Source organism: Cinclus cinclus, chromosome 1 (assembly GCF_963662255.1).
Source record: "Cinclus cinclus chromosome 1, bCinCin1.1, whole genome shotgun sequence".
Taxonomy (NCBI): Eukaryota; Metazoa; Chordata; class Aves; order Passeriformes; family Cinclidae; genus Cinclus; species Cinclus cinclus.
In genome coordinates, this window is record NC_085046.1 from 53,689,270 (window position 1) to 53,711,805 (window position 22,536).

Sequence of the window (22,536 nt, forward strand, 5' to 3'; positions counted from 1 at the left end):
GTACCTTTGCATAGCTAACAAATCAAAAGCATCAGAGAATTTAATTTATTTCCATTTTATGTAATATTCCCAGCAAAAGATACTACCAGAAAAAATCCACTTACTGCAGGGCATTGTGACATAGTGTCACTGTGAAAAAAGTGTTGGAACAAGCAGTAAAAGGAGTCAGTTGCTACTACTGCAGGGCTTAAAAGGCAACACTAGCAAGCAGCACGCCTTGCATTTCTCCACAAGTAATAAATAAAGGGATGACAAAACACAAGTTTGACAAAATGTGAAATTTGATGCTTTTATTATTTTTAAATAGAGCAATGGATCACCTTAAAAGACCCTGAAGTCAAGTACTTAAAAAGAAACAAATACTAAGTTTCACCTACAGGACCATGCTTTTCAGGAAGAGGTAGGGACCCTGAAGTCATGAATACATCGTAACATTCAAAAAACTGTTTACTGGAGCGCAGCCGCTCCTCTGAACTGCTCACTAACTTCATCTGATCAGTCCGTCTTGGATCTTGCTAATACAGTAGTACAGCAAGATCAGTAGTAGAACAGCAGGAGTAACAGGAAAGGAATAGGCTATTAGACAACTTCCTCACAATATTTCATTTGAAGGTTTTGATGACATTTTCATGTAAATTTAAATCTAAAGTCATTACAAGTTACACTGAATCCAAAAGCACAGAGTACAGAAGGTATATACTATAATTTACAAAATTCACTGCATATATAGATTTTTTAATTTATCAAATTAATACTTGAAAAGCAGAGTTTAGTCATTATTATTTAGGACCACAACAATACAGAATTAAGGGCACCTCACATGCTATCAAAACCTACCTCTTTGATTAGCTTTACTCCTTTTGAATCCTTCATGTTGATGGCTATACTCTGGGGATCAAAAATAATTACAACAGTAATTTATGTGAAAAATGATGCAAAAGAGATTATCAGCCTATTCTAAATATAACCAACAGCCGAATTTCACACTATAGCTAATTTGGATAAATAAATTGTAACACTTAACCCACCTCCTCCTGAAAATAAAATTTAAAAAAAATCTCTCAGCAAAGCAAGCTGAACTGTAGCTCATTAATGAATCAGGCACCCAAACCAGTCTGACAGATGTGCAGCCTGTTCACTGTATATTTACACAGGATCCACCACTGCAAGTATACAGGGGAAAACATTAGGGTTAGAGTTGAAACATTTGTTTCAATGGTAACAAGCCATTAAACAATTCAGGTATGTCATGAAATTTCATGTTAATCCCAAAGTTTCAAAAGCTAGATTTAGCCAACCTCGCTGTGGTATAATGGCAGCACTCATCCTGCCAGCTGACACAGGTCAACTGAGCTGATGCACCTAAAAATAATGATCGCTCAAATAAAATACCCCTTGTTTTCAGCATGCTTCATTTTCAGTTAATTAGCACCAGCAACTGAAGACCAGCAGGAACACATTTGCTTTTTCATTTTATCTCAGCTGCCCACAGCTGAGACTGTACCAGAGATTTGCAAGCTTATTTGTTCTAAAAACTTAGGGGTTTTGTCCTGAAATTTATTCATCGTAAGATTAGGTCAATGTAAGTATTGCTCCACTATATATGTTAAAAATCAAACTAAGTGTTATATATTCAGTTGTAATTACAGAAAACATAGGCTCATATTCAGTTCCACATCCCATTTACCTTTTTATTTCTATTGACACTGAGAAAATAAATACTTTCTGTCCCAGCAAAAGGTGGACCCCAGGCTCTTGTGTCATCACCAGCTCCTGAAAGAAATACCATCACATATTCACAGTGGCCCAATATCACACACCCAACAAATAAGAATAAAAAGCTTTCCTCCAATATCATATTTAAGTCACCTAAGATTAATCGAGCAGACAGGACAAATATTAGTGTAACATATATATTTTAGGATATTTATACCAAAAACCACCTAAAGGTGAATGCAATTAAGCAAAGTGAAAAAAGTTTTTGCTAGTGTTTGGATTCCATTTAGTCTCTGAAATACTAATACAGCCACACACCACTAGTGTATTTACAGGTTTTTTGATTGTTTTTCACCTGTGGGCTGGTATTTTGGTTGTTTTTTTGGGGAGGCTGGGAAAACGGGAATTGGAGATTTTTGGTAGTTTGTTTTAACTTAAAGTAGAGCTATGCAATTCTTTTACTCTAATTAGTCTTTTAGTTTAATTCTAATGCAAGTCTTTTAGTCAGTCCTGAAGAATTTAGTAGAGGCTCTTGCCTGCACCATGTCACACAGTTCATCTGGGCAGTAATCTATTCCTGAAACACTCCAGGAACAACATCAAGATACCACTGACAGACAACACCTGATTAAGTTGCACGCTGCACAACAAAATTAAAAGAAGTGCTTGCTATAGCTGGTGCAGGGTCCCACCTCCAGCTCTTCCAGAAATCCTGCCTTAAATGTGCTGCAGACACTGATATCACTGTATCATTTATGCTTAATTTCCTATTCCCATCATTATAACATCATGAAGACTAGCAATCTATTTTAAATAGAATTAAAGCTAAATTCAAATTCAGATGCAATCACTGTCCCGAGTATTAGCAAGCATGTGCCTTCCTGCATCTGTTTCAACATCTGGACTTCATCTACTTGTTAATTTCACAGAACTGAAAACTTTCCTTAGTGAGGCAGCAGGGAAGACTGATACTGGCATACAGAAACAAGCTGAAGAACCTTAGGTGTCATATTACATAGCCACTGTCATAAATGTGCTATACACTATAGTAACACAAAAGTCTACAGCTATTTAAGATCTACAGTGGCAGAAGTTATGCAAACATATAAATTACTTATCAACATTTGTACTGCTTAATATCTCAAAAGGATATTTTTGATTCAAGCAGGATGCTTAGGGGAGCGGGGCAATCTCTTCTCTGTGTACTTTAAGTCATTCAAAGTGAAACATTTCACTAACTTTCCATCTAGAACACTAGTGGGGCTACTGTTCTTTTTGGATTAATGCTCCTGTGAAAACAGACACCCTCTCAGAGAAAGAGAATTGCTCACATTCTGCAATGTGTGAAATTTAGAATTCTGATGCTGCCCTTCTCCTTCGATCACAAACAATGCAAAGCTCCAAAACCATTACTTCATACTTAATTGTTGGCATTGCTCCATTCCTACTGCCTAGATGTTTGGATTACCACCAGTGTCAGTCTAATTTGACATTACAAAATTGATATACCTTTGTCTGATCACAAAAGTGAAAATCTTTAAAACAATGGTCAATAAATAAGGATGACCTATACATGGATGTGACAAACCTTTGTCAGACATTTAGTGCTTCATTAAATGTTCAAACACTCAATATTTCCCTATTAGAAATAAAGAGAATGTAGTATGTTTAGTATCTCAATTTATGCTATAAATTCTTATAAGCCATTATGTTATAAAAGATAGGGAGCATAATATTGTTTAGAATCTCAATTTTCACTGACTAATTTCAAAACTAGTAATACCAGAAGACAGAAACTTAAAATATAGAAATTAAAGGAAAAAATAGATTACATACTGTGCAGCTGCTGTGGCATAATTACACACCTCAAATATGCAATGATGCATGAAACTTAGAGCCAAGTGAGGGGATTATTTCTAAAAAAGACCCAAATGCCATGCAATTTGCTATTCTTCTTACATGGTCTTAAAACCTAAAAAGTGTAGTTATACCATAAGAATGAAGCATTTTTTTACCATTACCCAATCCTTAACAACTCTTTGGATAAGAAGTGCATATGCTGAGTGGAAAAAGAAAACCATTGCGTTAAGCTAAAAATATACAAAATTTAATTAGAAGTTAATTACCCAATGTCCTTGCTTAATATATATATACTCTAAATATTCATTTTTTATTATGTCTAATATAAACAAAATCTTACCTGGTCTTTCCACTTTGATAACTTCTGCCCCTAGATCTCCCAAATTCATTGTGGCAAATGGTCCTGCAAGAACCCTTAAATACGAAAACAAAAAAAAAAAAATACTGTTTTTGTGGTTTTTCCAATCAGAATATTTGCACTTAGACATACTGTTACAAATGACAGACAAAATACAAACCTTGTTAAATCAAGAATTTTCACACCATCCAATGGCTTTACATTACTAGCACCTGACAGGAAACAAAAAACAGTGACTTAGAACTTAAAAAATATAAAACCCCACATTGGTTTTATGACACTCACCATCCTCCCTCATCTCCCTTCCCTAATAAATTATAATTAAGCTTTCTGAAAAATCTGGTTATTTGGTGCATACTACATTAGCAAAGCCTTTCAAAATTGGAACAGCTTATGTATGACATATCAGAACCTATTCAAAACTCCCTAGCAAGTCTACAATAAAGCTACTTTAGTGATACTTTATAAATGCCTTCTGCAAACACTCAAACAGTTTTTAAAGACTTATCTGAAGAATACAACAAAAGCATTTTAGCAAGAAACATCAGAATGATACAAGCTAAAAGTAAGGGTACCAGACCACTGGGAAGCACAGTAGAACTCACAAAGTATTTCGACCTATGTAGATCTATCCCCTTGCATCACACACACACAGAAAAGAATATCCCCATAACAAAACTGAAGGCAGAATATATGAGCCAAGGAAACACTCTTTCAATGGCAGCTGCACATGCAAGATAATTATTAAGAAATCACAATGCTCTCTTCCTTTCCCTCACCCTTTCCAATCTGACAAGGTCTAAGAAACAACAGTAATGGTAATAAACATCACAAAGCAAGTGACCTCAGAGTTAGACCACAGGTTTGCCAACGATTTCTTTGGTGGCCTTGGGTTATCTTTTTCTCCCTCAGTCTTTAGCTGTAGGCTAGGGATGCAAACACTTCATCATCCTGTGTGGACAATCATTCAGTTGCTATTTGGAAGGTGGTATGTCACACAAAACCAAAAGCACTTGGCCAGTAACACCACTAAAATGACACATACCAGCTTGTGTCAAACATCTCTATTTGGTGCTTGACCTGGTAAGAGAAAGACGTAAAACATGTGGCAGAGGGTAAGAGGGTGGGAATCAAACAATGACACTCACCATCCTCCCTCATCTCCCTTCCCTAATAAATTATAATTAAGCTTTCTGAAAAATCTGGTTATTTGGTGCATACTACATTAGCAAAGCCTTTCAAAGCCTGCATTCATTCAAAGCCTGCAGGGCAGTGTGGTGCATCTCCCATATCATGCAGCAACGCTGCAGTGCATGCCTGTATCACCTGCTCCACGTTCCCTCCATTAAACCTGAACCACCCTTCAGCCACCCTCATAACTCTCCTTCCTACATATGGGAAGAAAGAGATTTATAACAAGAGAGAGATTTTTAAAAAGCTACTGAGAAGAAGCAGTAGAAATTCAAGGCTTCTGACAGGAAATTTTCATTAACTGTACTGCTTTCATCAAGGATGCCTGCATTCCACTGTTCATCTTTAAGAACTTTTCCTCCATTATTACCCCTTATTCCAGGCAGATTTCCATTTAATAGGTTATGTGCTTTAACTCAACATGCAGATTGAGCAGCATGTTGAAAATGTGTGCATCTAGGAATGGCTATATGTTTTGCACTTTCAAAGCCTTTAAGAAAATGTCAGGCTGCTACTTCTCTTCAGTGCTCCACACCTCCATGAGTTCCAGACATTGGAAAACAGTTGTGGCAGGCAAAGACCCTCCGATATAACTCCGGGTTAACAAGCTGGGTGCACAATTTCACAATTGTGCTCCACAAAAACACTGCTCTTTTTTCCAAAAATATGTAAAAAGATTTACTGAAGCTTCCCAAAAGTTAAAAAGATGTAATTTCAGTTTAAAAAGGTCCACCTTCCTCTATTATTTCCACATGTTTCAGAGCTGCACTTTATAGCTCACTTATTCTCACACTGAGCCATATTTAGGGCTACTCACAGGTACAATACCAGAACAATAGCAACTTTTCAGAGTCAACAAGTTCTCTAACCTGCACCCAAGCTGTAGGAATCCGTAAAGATATTTCTCAAAAAAGCCTGTAAAATGTTAAGGCTAAGCTGTAAATATGTATTTATGCATAACTAAAACTGATGAACCCTTACTAATTATCATATCACTCACATTATGGCATTATCTAACACTCCATTCAGGGCTTAGGACTCTTCCATAGCTGCAATACAATAGGAGAACACAACTGTTGCTCTGAATACAAACAGACCACTGTGACCTATTTCTTTTAATGCCAGTAAATAACAGACATCCATGATGATGAAGAACCGCAAGAAAGGAGAGAGATCAAAAGTTTGCTTTTGAAAACTGAGGAACAGACCAGTTAATCTTTTCAGGATAGAAGAACAAAGATGTTCACAAATATATATAAATAGATATATATATTTTTAATATATATATATGAGCTAGATTATATATGCAGCATGACACATCTGCTGAAACAACTGCAGTAGAAATCCTTTTGACATCAGCAGTTCTGGTACATGAATCTTGAATAAAGGAATGCTATCTACTGTAGGAACAAAAAGAAACAAAAACACATCATAAACAAACACAAGAGATCAGAACTGATGAGCATCAACTAGAAACATCTCCTGTGTTTTTTTACTTTCATCACTAGCTTCCTAAGCAGGCACATAACCTAAGTTAGACTTTGTTAGAATTCTGACTCAACAGTCTAAATTTTGTAAAATGCAAACTCACATTTTGTCTTGTATTTTTGCTTTTGTTTATACCAGTAAGTTGATGACTGAATGAAAAATCATTCTCCCAGCTCTAACTATAACCTCTGTATAAATTCTTGATTCCCACAATACTGAAATTTATTGTGAATTAGACTGTCCTATGTATTTTCCATAAATAACTTCGATAAAGAACAAATAGACCTGCTCACGCTCAATATGATTTACACTCTTTAGTGAAGCCAAATTGCTTGTCCCAAGGTTGGCCTAGCCTAACAATACAAATTAGCAACCAACAGTGAGATTGTTCCATTGAACAGAAATCAATTATTCTGTCATATTCCAAAAAAATTTCCTTCATACTTGTGACAGAAGAGGGCACCTAGAAGAGAGACAAATAATTTTTGCGACAATGCAAATTAACAGATCCCATTTCAATTACTTTCAATTCCAGAAGACATGACTGCTCAACTCGATTGCATCTACTTTGACTGCACAGTTAGTATTTTTTCACTTTATCCATGCAGTAAGTTATAACCAAGTCCATCACTACTGTGGACTCACAGTCAATGGGTATGCTCCAGCTGAGCACACACTCTGTATATCCACGGTGGGAGGCAGAACTGCAAACTTTCGCGAATTCTAATGCCACCAACTCTGTCGTTACTTTTTTTTTTCTGTGTTATTTAATAACAGTGAAACTTGAAGGCAGAGAACGATCACTTTGTTGCAGCTTGGGTTCATTTCAGTTCCTTTAAAAGCACAACTGCAGGCAGTTCGACTTTGGTACCCCTAGCGAAGGACCGGGCCTGGAGCACGGCATGCCAGCGGCCGAGGCTGCCAGGGGAGCCGACACGCTCCGTGTCACTTGCGGAGCGCTCCTGCGGGCAGCGAGCACGGACTCGGGGCAAAGTCCGGGCCCCGAGGCTGCCCAGGGGCTGCGCTCGACACAGCACGGCCACGCAGGGACCTCCTTCGGGACCTTCTTCGGGATTCCCTACGGGACCTCCTTCGGGACCTCTTTCGGGATCCCCTTCGGGATTCCCTACGGGACCCCCTTCGGGACCCCCTCCCAGGAACCTCCCGCAGGAGTTTCACTCCCACTTCCCCCAGCGAAGCGGCTCCAACTCCTGCCCCAGCGGCACCAACTCAGAGCCCGGCGGGATCACACGGACAGAGGAGCCCGACGCGACGGGAGAGGGGAGGCGGAGGAGGAGGAGGGAGCGGCACGGCTCGGTACCTGCCGGGGGAGCGGCTCCGCTCCGCGCCCCGCCGCCGCTGTCCGGGGAAGGGGAGGCCGGGGCAGCGCTCAAGGCTCTGGCGCTGCCCCCGGCTGAGCTCCTCCAGAGCCCTCCGCAACATCCGCTCCTTCTTCCCAGCCCGGCGCGCAGCATCCCCGCCACTCGAGAGAGCACCGAGCGCTCGGCGCAGGCGCCGCCGCCACCGCCCCCTTCCCGGGACAGCCTTGGATCTCCCGGGACGGGGGGCGGGCACGCGCCGGGGCCAGAGCCGGTCCCGGCTGGTTGCCGCGTTCCCAGTCCGCGGCAGCGGCGGGACGGTGCGCCTCTCCTGTCCTACGAAGCGCTCCTGCCTGGACTTCATAAAGCAGGGACGCGTCCTGCAGGTGTTTGGGTGGGAACTCCGCTGTTTGATAGCTGGAAATTCGTACTTCGGTTCGGTTTGCAGACCGCGACATACAACATTGCCAAGGCGGAATAAAAGTAGACCCCCCCTCCTCACTCCAAAGGGTTTTCCGCGCTTCCCGAGGCAGGCAGCCGCGCTGGGTGCCAATACATCCATCCGCCCATCGGCACGAGGGAGATCCTTCCCCTCAGCTCGTCCGTCACTGGAGGTGCAGTATCACTTACACCGTAAGATGTATCTTCAGTTGGGTGTAGTTTTGCAAGGGTTGGCTTGAACTGACCTTTGAGCAACTTTTCGCTGACCGAAGTACCCTCAGACTATTTTTAGTCTGTGTTAGGACAGAGCAGAAAGCTTGTTACAGGAACACCATGCTGTCTCCTTTCCTCTCTAACAGGATAAAAAAACTCTGCACAGAGGTTCAGCATTTAATGATAAGAAATATGTGAGGATAAGACTACTGCTATATCTCAAAAGCAGCCAGAACTTCTGACTGCTTGAAAACGAGCATGACAAATAGCACAGGTTTAAGATATATCACACGTCAGTCTGCCTAAATGCTGAGGAAGAACCAAGAATCTACGTGGCAGGTTGATCGACTGGACATGCTGTGTGTAATCAAAAGTATTACATGGATGCTTAAAGATGCGTCAGCAAGAAGAAATTAATCGGCACGATTATCCCAGTATAACTCAACATGCTGAACAATGATATGTATTTCTAGTTCATGTGGTGTGAAAAGGGTTTAAATTAAACTGTGCTTTTTTGGAATGAGACAGATCAGATAATTTGGTAACTTACACTGATAAACTGTCCTGTGTAGCCATAGCATTCCTTGTGTGCACAATAAAAACAGACAGTTTTCCAGACTAAAGGATTTTCAAAAAATTTAAATGAGCCGGTTTGCTCTCCTTCCGTTTTAGAATTTAAAAGATATTGCCTCATTTTTCACAGAGAAATTGTATAACAGTGGGGAGGTGAGTTCCCTGTGAGTACAAAATTAGTTGTTGTAATCGAAAGAAAACAAATTCTGTTTAAAGCCAGAGAAAAGCAAGACTGGTATATAAAGCAGAGAAACTTCCTGCTTATTTTAATAGTTAACGTTTGTTCACTGCTGTTCCGAAAGCCTAAAATTTTCCTATGTTACAACGTCCCAAAACGGAGTAGTGCTTTGTTGTACTGATAGAAATAAATAATAATTTAAAAATCTTTACTCTTTTTTACAGAGCTGTTGAGGATTTGCATTAATATGTACCTGATAACAGAGCAGGAGTGGTAATAAATAACAGTGTTAAATTGACTTTGCGCTAAATATGAAGTTCTCCTACAAAATAGCATTTTGCCACGAGTTTGTATGAGTAAGTCTTTTCCTGAACCACCAGGCACTTAATTGCTGACAGTTCAAACTGATTTCGAGGGAAACCCTTTGCATTAAAGCGCCCTTTACGAGCCACTCGGTGTTTTTTTTTCAGTCGGGGCTGCCGTAACACGTAGCATTTGCAGGCTCAAACATTAAAACACTCCAGAACAAAAGCGCACAATAAGCACATCTGAAGTGACACGAAACGTGAGGTAAACGCTGCCTTTGCTTTACAGGAGTTCATTTCGTTGTTTCTTTAGCAGCTGCAGAGCTGCGGCCATTCGCCGACAGCCACGAACGCCGTGAGCCCCATCGTCTGAGCCTGGTAAGGCATCTTCTGACACTCCTGCTCCAGGTTATTCCCCTTCAGCTGGAAGCGCGCAGAATCCCTCGAGCTCGGCGCGCCAGCTCGCCGTGTGACGGTGCCGGGCCCTCTCTCCCGCCTCCCGCTTCCAGGCGGGATGGGAAGGACGGCGCCTCGCCCGGCCGCCGCGGAACGTTTAGAGCCCGGAACCTGCCGCCCGCCTGGCGGGGAAGAGGCGGGGGAAGAGAAAAGAGCGGACGCGGCGCCGCCGCCATTGTCCGGGTTCCGCTCCAGCCGCCGCCGCCATTCCCGGCCTGTCCCGGCCATGTACCGGCCGGGATTCCGCGCACCGACACCTCCCTACGCGGGCGGCGGCTTCCGGAGCCCTCCCACCGGCGGGGGGCCCCTGCCGCCCTCTCCGCGGGGCTACGGGAGCCCCCACCACACGCCGCCCTACGGCCAGCGGCCCGGGCCGTACGGCAGCGGCCTCTCGCCCCGAGGCCCCGGGTTCCACGGGCGCTTCGGGAGCCCCTCGCCCGGGGCACAGACCCCGCGCAGGCCGCAGAGCGTCAGTCCCCGGTACCCGGCTCCGTACGGCGGCGCGTCCCCGGCCGGAGCGCCTCTGCACCCGCCGCCGCAGCACAAGCGCTCGCCCGGCGGCTTCCAGAGGCACTTCCAGGTATGGGGCAAGGCGGAGAGGGACGTGGGAAGGGAGGGAGGGAGGGAGGGAGCTGCTGCTTCTGAGCGGGGCCTGTAGCCCGCTGGGAGAAGGCACGCCGAGGGCTTGTGCCAGCGCAGCATCCGCCCGCCAACAGGATTTTCAGGGGAGAGGGAGGGTTGAACCGCACTGGGCAGCATCAGCTTTCCCCCCGCCCATTCCCCTGCAGTAGAGAGGACGGACAGAGAACGGGCAGCTGTGAGATGAGGAAAGGGAAGAGAGCCTCAGGCCTGATAGGTTGTGAAGACACAAAAGTGCAAGTTTCTTTTTCATATTTTGGCGTATGAAGGTAGAAAATTAAGCACTGGCCGAAACTAACATCTCTTTGTCCTGTACATGCCTCCCTCTGATCAGTTTTCTTTAACGGAGTGGTGAAGTGCAGCATGCTTTTACTTTGCCCGTGTTGTCCTCCATCGTGGGATCTGCCTTATCCACATCCTGTTCACACTCGGAGTTTGCAGGGACACGCACAGAGAAAAAGAGTGCTCTGTTAAGAGAATGAACCTGAGGCTCCTTTAAGCAGAAATGAGAGCATCCATTGTGATAATAGACCCTCATTTTAAAGTCTTTGCTTTGCACAAAAAGCTTCTGTTTGAATAGTTTTCCTGAAAGCCATCAACCCCAAGTTGTATGAGTTAAGCTTTTTGTCAGCTGTGGTAGTTGTCACATGTGACTGGCATCGCACACGGGGGTGACAGTTCTCAGGAAAACAACTTTATGTATGTAACTGGCTTTATGCAATGTTAGAGAAACCTTAGAAGTATAACGAATGACATGTGCAGTATAATGATAATTTCTTTATGGTCCTTTTGATACTTGAAGGATTGAAGTATGATAATGAAGTCAGATCTTAATAGAGATTAGTAAAATCTTAATGTGCCTGCACTGGATTGTCACATATCCATTGAAGACTAGTATTTTGTTATTTTCTTATGATCCAGTTAACTCAGAAATCTCATGGTGGAAGGGGATCATTATAAAATTTATACATTTTCCTCAGCACAACAGCAGAGACTTTCCTGGTGTGGAAGCCAACAGATTGCATAACCTCAGTGCCTTTGGAAAAGCCAAGCATGTGGCATTTCTGCTGCAGACTATGGAGGGACAGTTTATGTCATTGATGTCTAATTTTCCTTCAAAATATTACTTTTTGGCTGTTCAATTAAGTGTTTTTTTCAAAGCCTGCCTTAGAATTAATTGAGCAGAAGAATATGCGGGAATCCTTTTGTCTTTAGTTTTAGTCAGAACTGTTTCATGTCAGGACCTGAGGACAGGAACTCTCCTATAGACTCCATTCTTGATGTAAGAAACCTGACAAAAAGTCAGGTTCCATTCTGAGGTAAGAAACCTGACATGAAGAAGGCACAAATTTGAATCCAGTCTCAGATTGTCACAATATCTTCCCTTCTACCGTTTCTACCTCGTGAGTAGTTTAGGAGCACTGGCCTGATGGCAGTTCCTTCAGAGACTCAAAGAACATTGAATGTCTGTAGCTTTGCCCAGGACTGAAGAAATGTGTGAGTCTGCACTTTCACGTGTACACACGAGCTGTTCTGCCTGGGAGGGCAGTAGAGGCAATCACAGAGGGAGTTAATCTCATAAACTATGAGCCCTCATCTGCTTTGGCGTGGACAAGGATCTCTGCCCATGAGGCCATAAATAGATTCAGGTAGAAGGTCTTTCTGCATTTCCTAAGCATCAGATTTCTCGTGAGGCATGTGCATTGTCCCCTCTCTGCTGCAAATCTCTTCAGTGAACTCCAGTGCCTTTGACATTTATCATGCTACAGTCACTTTTGAGATGAAAGCCTCAAATGGCCCTTTAAAATTGCACTGGAAAATCAAAAAGGTAGTTTATGTGTACTTAATGTTCTATTAATGTCATGTCAATAGCATTCTGTACTCATTTTGTGCTTGCAGACTTTGATTCTTTGAAACAAACAGAAAACTTGAAGGAAAACATACTGAGCTTGTTTTTTTTTTCTGAAATGGCTAACTCAACCTTTATGTGGCCAGGAGTTTACGGCACTTTTCTGTTTGTTCCACAGAGGTGCTTCTGCTTTATATTTTATGAAAACATGTTTCTGGAAAGAAGGGCCTGTAGTGACAGGACAAGGGAGAATGCCTTTAAACTGTAAGAGAGTAAGTTTACATTGGACATTAGGGAGAAGCTCTTTACTGTGAGGGTGGTGAGGCACTGGAACAGGTTGCCCAGAGAAGCTGTGGATGCACCATCCCAGGCATTGTTCAAAGCCAAGCTGGATGAGGGTTTGAGCTGCCCGGACTAGTGAGAGGTGTTTGTGCTCTCAGGAGGAAGGTTGGAACGAGATGATCTTTAAGGTCTCTTCCAACCCAAACCATTCTGTGATTTGTCTTTGTTGCATTTCTTATCTCCAGTAGAATTCACTTAGAGGTAATGTTTTGTTCCCTGTACTCAGCAGGAATTACTGAACTAGCTGTTAGCAGCAGCTATGGAGTGGTGTGGATCAAAAAATTTTTGCAGAAAGTAAAAGAAATGCTACCCTTTTAAAATGATACAGTTGTGATTTTTGTGTTTTGTGCTGTAATTACATTAGGTGAAACAAACTGATAAAGGGAATCACTGTCCCCAGTTTCAAGGCAGTATTACTCCACTCAGTAACTTTTTAATGAATAGCACTAAAAGATACTGTTTTCTACTCTAAAGAGATATTTGTTACCTGGGGAAAAAAGTACTGAGAGTAGATTGACTGTTTTTTAACCAAAGTTTGTTGAGAAAAGCTGTTGCCATTAGTGACAACTAATAGGAAGTTTTTTTAAGCTATCTTTGGTACCAGATAGTGCCTCTTGCGCTGAATGGTTTCACTTGTACAGGTAGGGCTGATTTCCTTTTCCACAGGCCTATAATGTGAATAATCACATTTTGATTTTCTTCCCTAAAAAAAATTCAGAGGGGAAAAAGCATATGATGACTAGTATTCTTAAATAATCTACATGCTTAAATTTGACATGTACTGAAGGCTGTCAATCTTGAATTACGTAACAATAAATTTCCTAGATTTCAGAAATGCTAAAATGTTAGTGTAATGTCAGTGCTACTGCTGACCTGCATCATATTGTAGTGAAATTTAAGGTTATTAAATAAATCCATACAAATGAGTATTACCATTGAATTATTTTGCTCCTTCACTGAGTACTGCAGATCATCATATCAGTTCATGTTTCTTTTGCCTTCTGCAGATTAAACACAGCATGAGTTCCACATTTGATCTGTTTTTACAATGTCAAATTTAAAAGGTCTTCATTAAATGTGGTGGTTTAGAGATGGTGGGGTTTTGTGTTTCCTTAGGACAGAATGCACTGTGTACTGCTGTTGCACTACTAAATGTGAGTGCGTAATATAAATGTCACTGTTGCTAGAGCAGGTCAGCTTGCTCAAGGAAATTCCATGCCCCTTAGAGGCTTTTTTAGATGTATTCTGAGGTGATTCTCTGACCCTCATGGGGTTTGATACAGTATAGTAATTCACCACCTTTTAGAAATTCTTCTGTTTTGAGATCATCCTCTTAGTTGCATAACCTAGCTGTAAAGAATCATTGGAAACTAGTGCCCTGTAAATAAGACATGGATGTTCCCACATTTGATCATGTATCCGTTATCATCAAACTTCAGGTGTTACTGAAAAGTTCTTGCTGGAAGCACATCAACATGTTCCTGCCACAGCACGTAGCAGAAATAGGTTCAAGCTGTTTGAGTGAAATCTTCTGGCTAAACACTGAGTCTTTCACTTTATGGCACCATTTTGCTCAGAAATTGTTTCATGTGATCTATTTGCATAGGGCTTACTAGTCAAATTCAAATACCATCATTGCTGATCCAAAAATTCAGGGGTGGTAGGATTGTGGGGGAAAGCAGTCATTAATCAAGTGCTTTTACCCTGCTTTATAAAATCTGATCACCAGCCTCAAGGCGTCATGTTGCTCTAACCATACAGAATGCAATGAGCATGCTTGGAGATTACTGTACTATGTATTGCTTAACTTTGGTTAAAACAAATTAATTTAAATAAATACAGCTTTAGACAGAACTTCACCTTTTAGGGGAGTGAATCTGAGGAGAACAGTGGATAATGCTAACAGGAGAGAATTATTATAATTCCTTTATGTCACAGCACTCTTTGAGCTGCAGACTTGTAGTAGCTTTACAGAAGCAATTGTTGTGATCCTTGATCTTAAAAAAAAATCAAATATGAAAAGGTCCCTGCGAAAGTCAGTACTCACTAAATCACTGATTACTGCTGAGATTGTAGATAAAATAAAGTCGTCTGTTCTCAAATTTCATAGAACACTAGTTTGGTTTAAAAGATTTTTTTTTCCCCAATTAATTCTTTGTAGCTATTTGCATTATACAGTGCTGTGTTCAATCTGTAAGTACTTAATATTTGACTTCTGCTCTTGTTAATATTGTCAGCTCTTCCTCAGCCTTCCCTGTCTTGTTGTTCATCTTTTGTTAGACGTGTTGTTGACAGATTATGAAAAATAGCATGAACTGCTTTTCTGCAGCTATGTGCCAGAGTGATGTAAACAAGTATTTGGGAGAAGACTGTGGTGGTGCTTTTTTCTAATCCTGGTAAATCATCACTCATAAGTAAAATACATTAAAGCTAATATTTCCTGAGGAAGATGCAAGTGAGGTGTAGTAATTATGATTAATAATCAGCTTCAGAGCTCTACTACAGTAGAAGGAAACACTTTTATTTTTTTTTTCCTTAGTTTGAATTAGATTATTAAATGTTTCTTTACCTGATGGTTTTCTTCCAAAGGGATCACCCAGGACATCTACTCCATTTGGTACAGCGCATGGCAGAGGGAAAAGAGTGTCTAATGATGTGGAAAACTATTACAGACCTTCAATGCTTGAGGACCCATGGGCTGGCCTAGAGCCAGTTTCTGTTACAGACATAAACCAGCAATACAGCAGTGAGCAAACAACATTTACTGGTAAAAAGGGGAGGTATTTCAGCTAACACTTTTAAAGGCCAAATAACTCCATCTTGTCAGGAAAACTTTGGGACAGAATCTTTACACTTACACAAGATGAACAGTACTCAAGACCTTAGATAATACTTTTATTTCATTACATGTCCACCCTTTTATCCTACCTTTTTTTATTGCATTGGATATTTTTATGTATGGAAGGCAAAAGGAGTGGTAGGAAAACTTATATTTCTGGCTATGTGGAAGTGCCTGCCAGCTCTGAAGAACAGTGTTCTTTAATCACCAGCGACTGATTTGTGACTGTTAAAACAAGTTTCCATATACTTACCTCTCCTGTGTCAGATTGTTAGCCTTTTATTGTAAAGTCTCTTAGGGAGTGGTATTTTTTATGTTTCAACTTTTTTAGAATGAAATAACTTGGAAATAAAATAAAGTTTTGCAAATCCTTGTTTTGTAATGTATAAATAATATTTTAGGAGCTTTGTTAAGGTGTACACGTTAACACAGTAGTTCACAACACTGAAATTAGGTGACTTCTGTAAATATGCTTGTATGCTGTAGTTAACGTCTGGTTTTGTGCATAGTAATTTTTGTTAATTACAGTGTAATGTGAAATTGAAACATGACTTATAGCCATCTCAGGAAACAAATGTATTGGTTTTGGAAAGCTTGATTTGTTGAAAAAACTCTTGAGTCACAAACTTAATTCTGGAATTACTTGCTTTTGTGTTTAAAAATATATATATATTTGGATCAATATTATAAATTTCTGGATTATGGTAATAAGTCTGTTCAGTGACAGTTTAAGTCTAAAGAACACATGAAACATCAAGCTTAAATAAATGTTCTTTCTGGATGCTTACCTGCTAGAATAGTACAGAATGCATGACAGTCTTTGTTGCACAGTTGATGTTAGTACATGCACAGCATCTTTTTTTAATCTGTTTTATATTTTTCAATTATTTTTTATTTTTACTTACATTAGGCATTACTGCCAGGAGAATTGTTTTGTGTGTGTACATGCTATATTTTTATACTGAAGAGGAAAGCAATGAGTTGGGATTTTTTAGAGCTTGTCTTTATATGGAAGATCCATGCTTAAATCCAAGAGTGAATATCATAATCTAGAATAGAAAAGAAATAGTTCCACCTGCAGGCATGTTCTTAACTTGCTATGTTAAGCCTGCAGTAATTAGATAAATTTTTGTTGAACGTACCTCTATTTGTTCTGGATTTTAAGCCAAGGTAGAGTGTAAAAACATTAAATAAAAGTGTTAGTTTAGTTTTCAAAATACATGTGTTCTTTTAAGCTTCTTACATCCTCAAAACATATTTTTGTAGTCCTGAGGCGTGGTTAGGTAGATAAGCACAGGAAATCTCATTAAACTGTTCTTAGTAACTTTTCTTTTGCTGAGGTGGAATGGTCCTCTGTACTGTTTATCTGTTTCAGCATGAGATGTGTTAGGTTAATACTGCCTTCAGGAAGAGCTTCTAACTGTCGGGGGGGGGGGTTAATATGTTGAAATGTCCTGAGTCTCTTGTACTCTTAGGACCACAATCTAAAGTATGTCACTTCTGTCTTCCCCCACTTGACCCTGTTATTTTAGTATTACATCCAAAAAGGCTGCCTCAAGAACTGAGAACATAATGCCTGCTGGATATCAAGAATGGTTGAATCATCCTGGAATCAAAAAATGGTGCCTTAAATGGCAGCTCTCAGTATTGTTATCTGTAATAGGTACCAGCGAAACTGAGATGACTTGACAAGTTGTAGTCTTTAGAATTTATACATAAGTTAATGTCACTGTGAAAATTAAAGTGTAAAGTTTTCTTTCCTTTGTTTTTTTTTTAAATCTTGTCAGGTGCTGCAAAGCTCACAGAAAAAAAAAAGTTGTAGTGTGCTGAACCAAGTGCCCTGTTTTGTTGCTGTTTCCCGTGTGATTGAAATGCTATTTATTTTTTGCAATATTTGGTGATCTTGGAGAAACAAATATGGTTTTATTTAGGAGAGTGAAGCCATGATGTGTTCTCAGTTAGACATGAGAAAAGTCTGGGTTTTGAAAGGAGAAAGGAAAGGTAAGGGATTCCTGAGAGAAAATAGACTGTTAGAGGTGGGAATGCCTACACAGTGGCCAGTATGAGCTGCCCTTGCGCATTGCAAAGATGCATTTTTCCACTTTGGCATTGCAGTTGACCCAGGCATCAAAGCCAGACTCTTCTTGTAATAACTTTTAACTCCTGGAACCAGGTGTCAGACATCAGTGAAGGTAAATGTTCAAGAAAGAGAACTGGGGAGATAATCTTGAAGCACTGTTTAGTCCATGCAGACCTTCCACAATGCTGTCTGTTAAACTGCTGCTTCAGTGCACTTCAGGATATGACTCAACAGTTTTAAGTACATCATACTTCTAAAGGCTACAGTCATTTGGTCAAGAAACAGCACCAAAAACTTTAAAATTATTCACCTTTCTGGCTTCTGGGAGAAATTCTGTAATTACAGTAAAAATTAAATTATGTCATTGTTGAAGAGCTGGAAAATGCATGAGCACATGTTCAGAATTATAAATATAATGTACTTAAAGTAAATTTAAGCTTTGAATTTTTTGCCATGATATCCAGGAAGCTTAAGCACATATCTCTTCACGAGGTTTTTTTGTTGGGTTTTTTTTTTTTTTTTTCTTTTTACCATTTGGCAAACGTCTGATGGAGAGAGGATGTATCACTTCCTCATTTGTTAATGAAGCCACTTAATAGTACCAGTATGACTCTGGAAATAGCATTTAATGATAAAATATAAAACACAAAATACATTCTTTTTTTGTGAGCCCATGAAACAAAGTAGTGGTTATGTCTTGTGAATGAAGGGCTTACTCTGTAGTGAGCACACTGAGTATATGGGCATTGCTCTTTCTTCAACAGCCTTCTTAAATTTTAAGGTAAGTTAATTTCTTTTTCAGAAGTTTGGGTTCAAACGCTTTTCCATTCTGTTTTCTTTGCCTTGTGATTGTCTGTCAAGTCCATTTGACTTTCTCTTCAGTTGCTGTAAAGAAGTGTAACTAGTGACTAACTCTTCCAGCAAAAATTTAATTCAGTTGTTCCTGTTTGCTCCTGTGTTTGAGTGAACTGCATCATGACTACATTAACAGTAACAAGAACTTAAATCAGCCAAGAACATGTGTCATGCAGCAGCACACTGGGTGGGCAGTTACCTCAAGATGTGCACTATAATACTTCAAACTTCAGATTTGGGTTTTCATTCCAGCTTTATAATATGGAATATTTGTTCTTCTGTGGCACTCACTACACACATTGAAATTGTCAAATAATTTAGAATATTAAAGTTTAAATTAAAATGGCATTTTAAAAGTTCATGGTAATCTCCTTCTCTTTAGAATTAGAAGCAATACATTGAGATGTAGCATTTTCCTAATGTCAAAGCTGAGAATGCTTACCAGGTAAAATGTGTCTGGTCAGCAGAATGGATAACTGCTTTTGCAGTCAGGTTGCTTTTCTTGTTAAGGACATCTTTATGTGCTCTTAACTTTATATAAATTATTTCATTAGCGGGGGGAACGTTTAAATCTATTTGGAAATTGCATGATATGGAAATTCTACAAGAAGCTGCTCACCTTCCTTCTAAAGAAAAGTGTTTGCTTTTCAAGCTGTGCTTCTGAGTAATCTCACTGAAGTCAGAGGATTTACTCATGCAAATGGGATGTGTAAGTATCTAATTTGAAAAGTGTGTAAGTATCTAGTTTGAAAATTCTGTCATCCGTTTTTCCTGTCAGTGCTTTTTACCAGCCCTGCAGTCGATTCCTCTGCCTAGCACATGCTCTGAATTTGAATTCAGACACCTGCTTTTACACATGACTGTCTTGCAATGAATTAAACTAGTTCTTAAAATATTTTCCAAAATTCTCAAGAGTAAAGACCGTTCTCTTTTCCCCAAATCTTGGTGCTTGCCTTCCTTCTACCTTCTTGGAACTGGGAGAGGAAAGGGAGGCTTGCCTACACTGATGGGTGAAGAATCATGTAATGATTTTCATGTTTCAGGCTTTCAGAAACTTGATGTAGGTAAATATAAACTTTTTATTATCATTTGAGATGGTTCAACTTTTTACAGCACAAGTAACGAAAGAAATCAAGTTGCATTTACACTCAACAGTAATGCAGTTTCAGCATTCAGTCATTGATTCACAACCAATTTTTTTTGTCTGGAGTAACTTGTCTGTATGTCACAAAAGGTACAAAATGATTCAGGTTCATTCTCTGCCATTTTCTCTTAAATGTGTGCTTTGCTGACTTAGAATTTAACAGTAATTTCTCAATCTGAACTTCTGAATTTACTTTTACAAAATTAATGACTCATGTTAGACCTCAAATCTAGGCCTTCCCTTCAAACTATTTTCCATCTGGCAAAAAAGGCCTTATCTCATCCACACTGTTTCCTTGACGATACTAAGAAACCTTTGCGTCCTGGGCTAGAGACAGCTGGGCAGATGTTTGGTGTGTGGCTGCCCTTCCTGTCCTAGAGGTTACCCCTAGACCTTTGCCATTCCAGTGCAGTGGGGCCCAGGAACTGTTTTGGGACAAATAGTAATGCATTTTGCTTCACCAGCTCTGTGTGGGGTTTAAACTGCATCCGGGGTTGGTTAGTGCACATCCTAGATTTTAAATTTCATCAGCATCTTCTGCAGTAAAATCACAGGTGAATTCCACTGCCCTTTTTTCACTCATCTGTGGCTGCTGCACATTGTTGTTCTGAACTAGTTGTGTAAACATTTGTATACAAGAATGTAACCCCTGCAGCTAAAAGGGGTACAGTACAGTTCCAAAGTGAAATTTTTAAATGCTGCTGACATTTAAATAATCTGCACCAAAAATCTGCATGTACTACCCTGCTTCTGTGTAGCAGTAGCCATGCCATTTGATGCTGTATTAAACTACACTTAAACCTGGCATCCATATGTATTTTGCAACAATCTTACTGCTGTGTATTGAAGGTAGTTAAAAGCTGTTGCTCTAGAGTCAATGGGTTCAAATCCTTGTTGTGTGCATGAGGAAATTCCTATGACTGCAACCTGCTGAACATGATGTCAATGCAACTGCTAGTATAAATAACGGTAAAGGGAAGAACAAAACCTCTTTCACTCTAATGCAAATTGTTCACTTTTCAAGCATCACAGAGCTAATGTTAAAACAAGGGAAGAGGAATCAAGGTAATTGACAGCTTCTGTGGATGACTGCAGAGCATAAAGCACAAATAAAAGAGCTAACATAAGCTTTAAAAAGCACTGATTGCCAGCTAAGGAGTAGTATCATCAATAATTGGATTGCAAGTAGCCATCAAACCACCACTTCCCTGTGGCTTTATGAAGATTTTTAGGTTAATGTAAAACAAGGCTTTGAGTTGTATTCCCTTAACAGATGTTGGAAATTAACGTTACTATTCTTACTGTTGGGTTTGCAGAAGATACTGTCTTCACCACTTGTCTATGAAGTTTAGTTTCTTTGCCTTTTTTTTTTTTAGATAAGAAAAAACAGGATTTGAAAATCTCAGGGATTGTTACAAAGATAAAAGGGAGAATTAACATCTGCAAATGGTCCAAGAGTACAACTTGAGTTAGTAACTATAAGAAGGCACTGAGAATCTTTGAATACTTGCATTGAATGGCATTGAATACTTGCCATTGCAGTTTCCTAAGTCTGTTTCTCTTGTCTGTAGATTTTTAGTACCCTCCTGATTGCTATGACAATTAAATTACACTGAAGAAAATGACTGGGTTGTTCATTTCCACATGTTGGACAGCTGTTTGCACACTATGGGCAACAGATTAAGAAACTGTGATAACTGTTTGCAAATGAATGAGGTGCCAAATTGTGTCCCTGTTGGAACTGAAGACATCTTACACTACCAGCAGTGTTCCTGTACTTAGAATGGTTTCTAAAATAAAATTCGAAGCATGTAGAAAGCTTGTGCAAAGAACCCTTCAATCCCTGTTTTCAAGGTACCTATTGCATCTGGTTGCATTTTCTGACAGTATTTAATTTCCTCTCACAACAATTGCTGTATGTTTTATACACTGGCTCTCCTGTAGTCTGTCATCCTCACTGCTGTGGTGTGAGGAAGAAATGGTTGCTGTCTGTACTTTGTGAATGTACTACTACTAACAGCCCAGTTTAGTTTCTCTCTGCTATTAGATCATTCCAGTACACATTAAACAAATCTCTATTGCCTTGCAGCTTGCAAAGTAGATTCTAGTCCATTACTAAACATGTCCACAAGGCTTTCTGTACTTCATATTTCAAGCAAAGAGTTTAAAGGGACCTACCAAAAGTGGGTTTTCTTTAACACACACGCCCCCACCCAGCTCTATCCAGAGAAGATAACTTAGACAGTCTTACCCTAATTTTTCCTCTCCATACAGTTTTCTATTGTCTCTTTTTCCCCCCCTTTTTTTTTTTCCAGTACTGTCCATACAGAAGCTGTAAGTTAAGGCTCTTCTGCCTTGGTTTTCCATGGAAATAAACATATCTTCCCTGCCCTTTCCATTGATATGGGCTCATTCCACCCTTCAGGGCTCTGCTAGAGGGTTTGATAGAATTGGTGTCATCCAAGCACCCACCACACTCAGTCCCTACATGTCCTGTTAGTTTACATGGCTGGAGATGACAGAATCATGACAATGAGTAAAGTCACACAGATTCCCCCTGACTCATCTAAATGAGCCTGCATTGGTTGAGTGATGGACTTTGTTGCCAAATGTGCAGTGAGAACTGTACAAGAGACATGACCTTGCCATGGTGGCCACCCTTCAGATTAAAAAAAGCCACTACTGAACAT

The 22,536-nt window shown here is 40.1% G+C and overlaps 2 protein-coding genes across 2 annotated transcripts in view; one reads left to right on the plus strand and one right to left on the minus strand.

The window, feature by feature from the left end:
• The window catches only part of SUGCT (succinyl-CoA:glutarate-CoA transferase), a 317,243-nt gene extending 309,155 nt beyond the window's left edge, over positions 1-8,088 (minus strand). Inside the window, exons 1-5 of the mRNA XM_062498088.1 lie at positions 7,935-8,088; positions 4,095-4,146; positions 3,917-3,990; positions 1,688-1,773; positions 838-888 (exon numbers count right to left, since the gene is read on the minus strand). Coding sequence (XP_062354072.1) covers positions 838-888; positions 1,688-1,773; positions 3,917-3,990; positions 4,095-4,146; positions 7,935-8,088 — 417 coding nt within the window. The remainder of the gene's footprint in view (positions 1-837; positions 889-1,687; positions 1,774-3,916; positions 3,991-4,094; positions 4,147-7,934) is intronic.
• An 892-nt stretch (positions 8,089-8,980) lies between these two features.
• MPLKIP (M-phase specific PLK1 interacting protein) lies at positions 8,981-17,562 on the plus strand. Its single transcript, XM_062506378.1, is given in 5 exon segments — positions 8,981-9,020; positions 9,932-10,020; positions 10,152-10,182; positions 10,185-10,678; positions 15,518-17,562. Coding segments are annotated over 5 exon segments (858 nt in total). The 3' UTR covers positions 15,722-17,562.
• Positions 17,563-22,536: the final 4,974 nt, after the last annotated feature.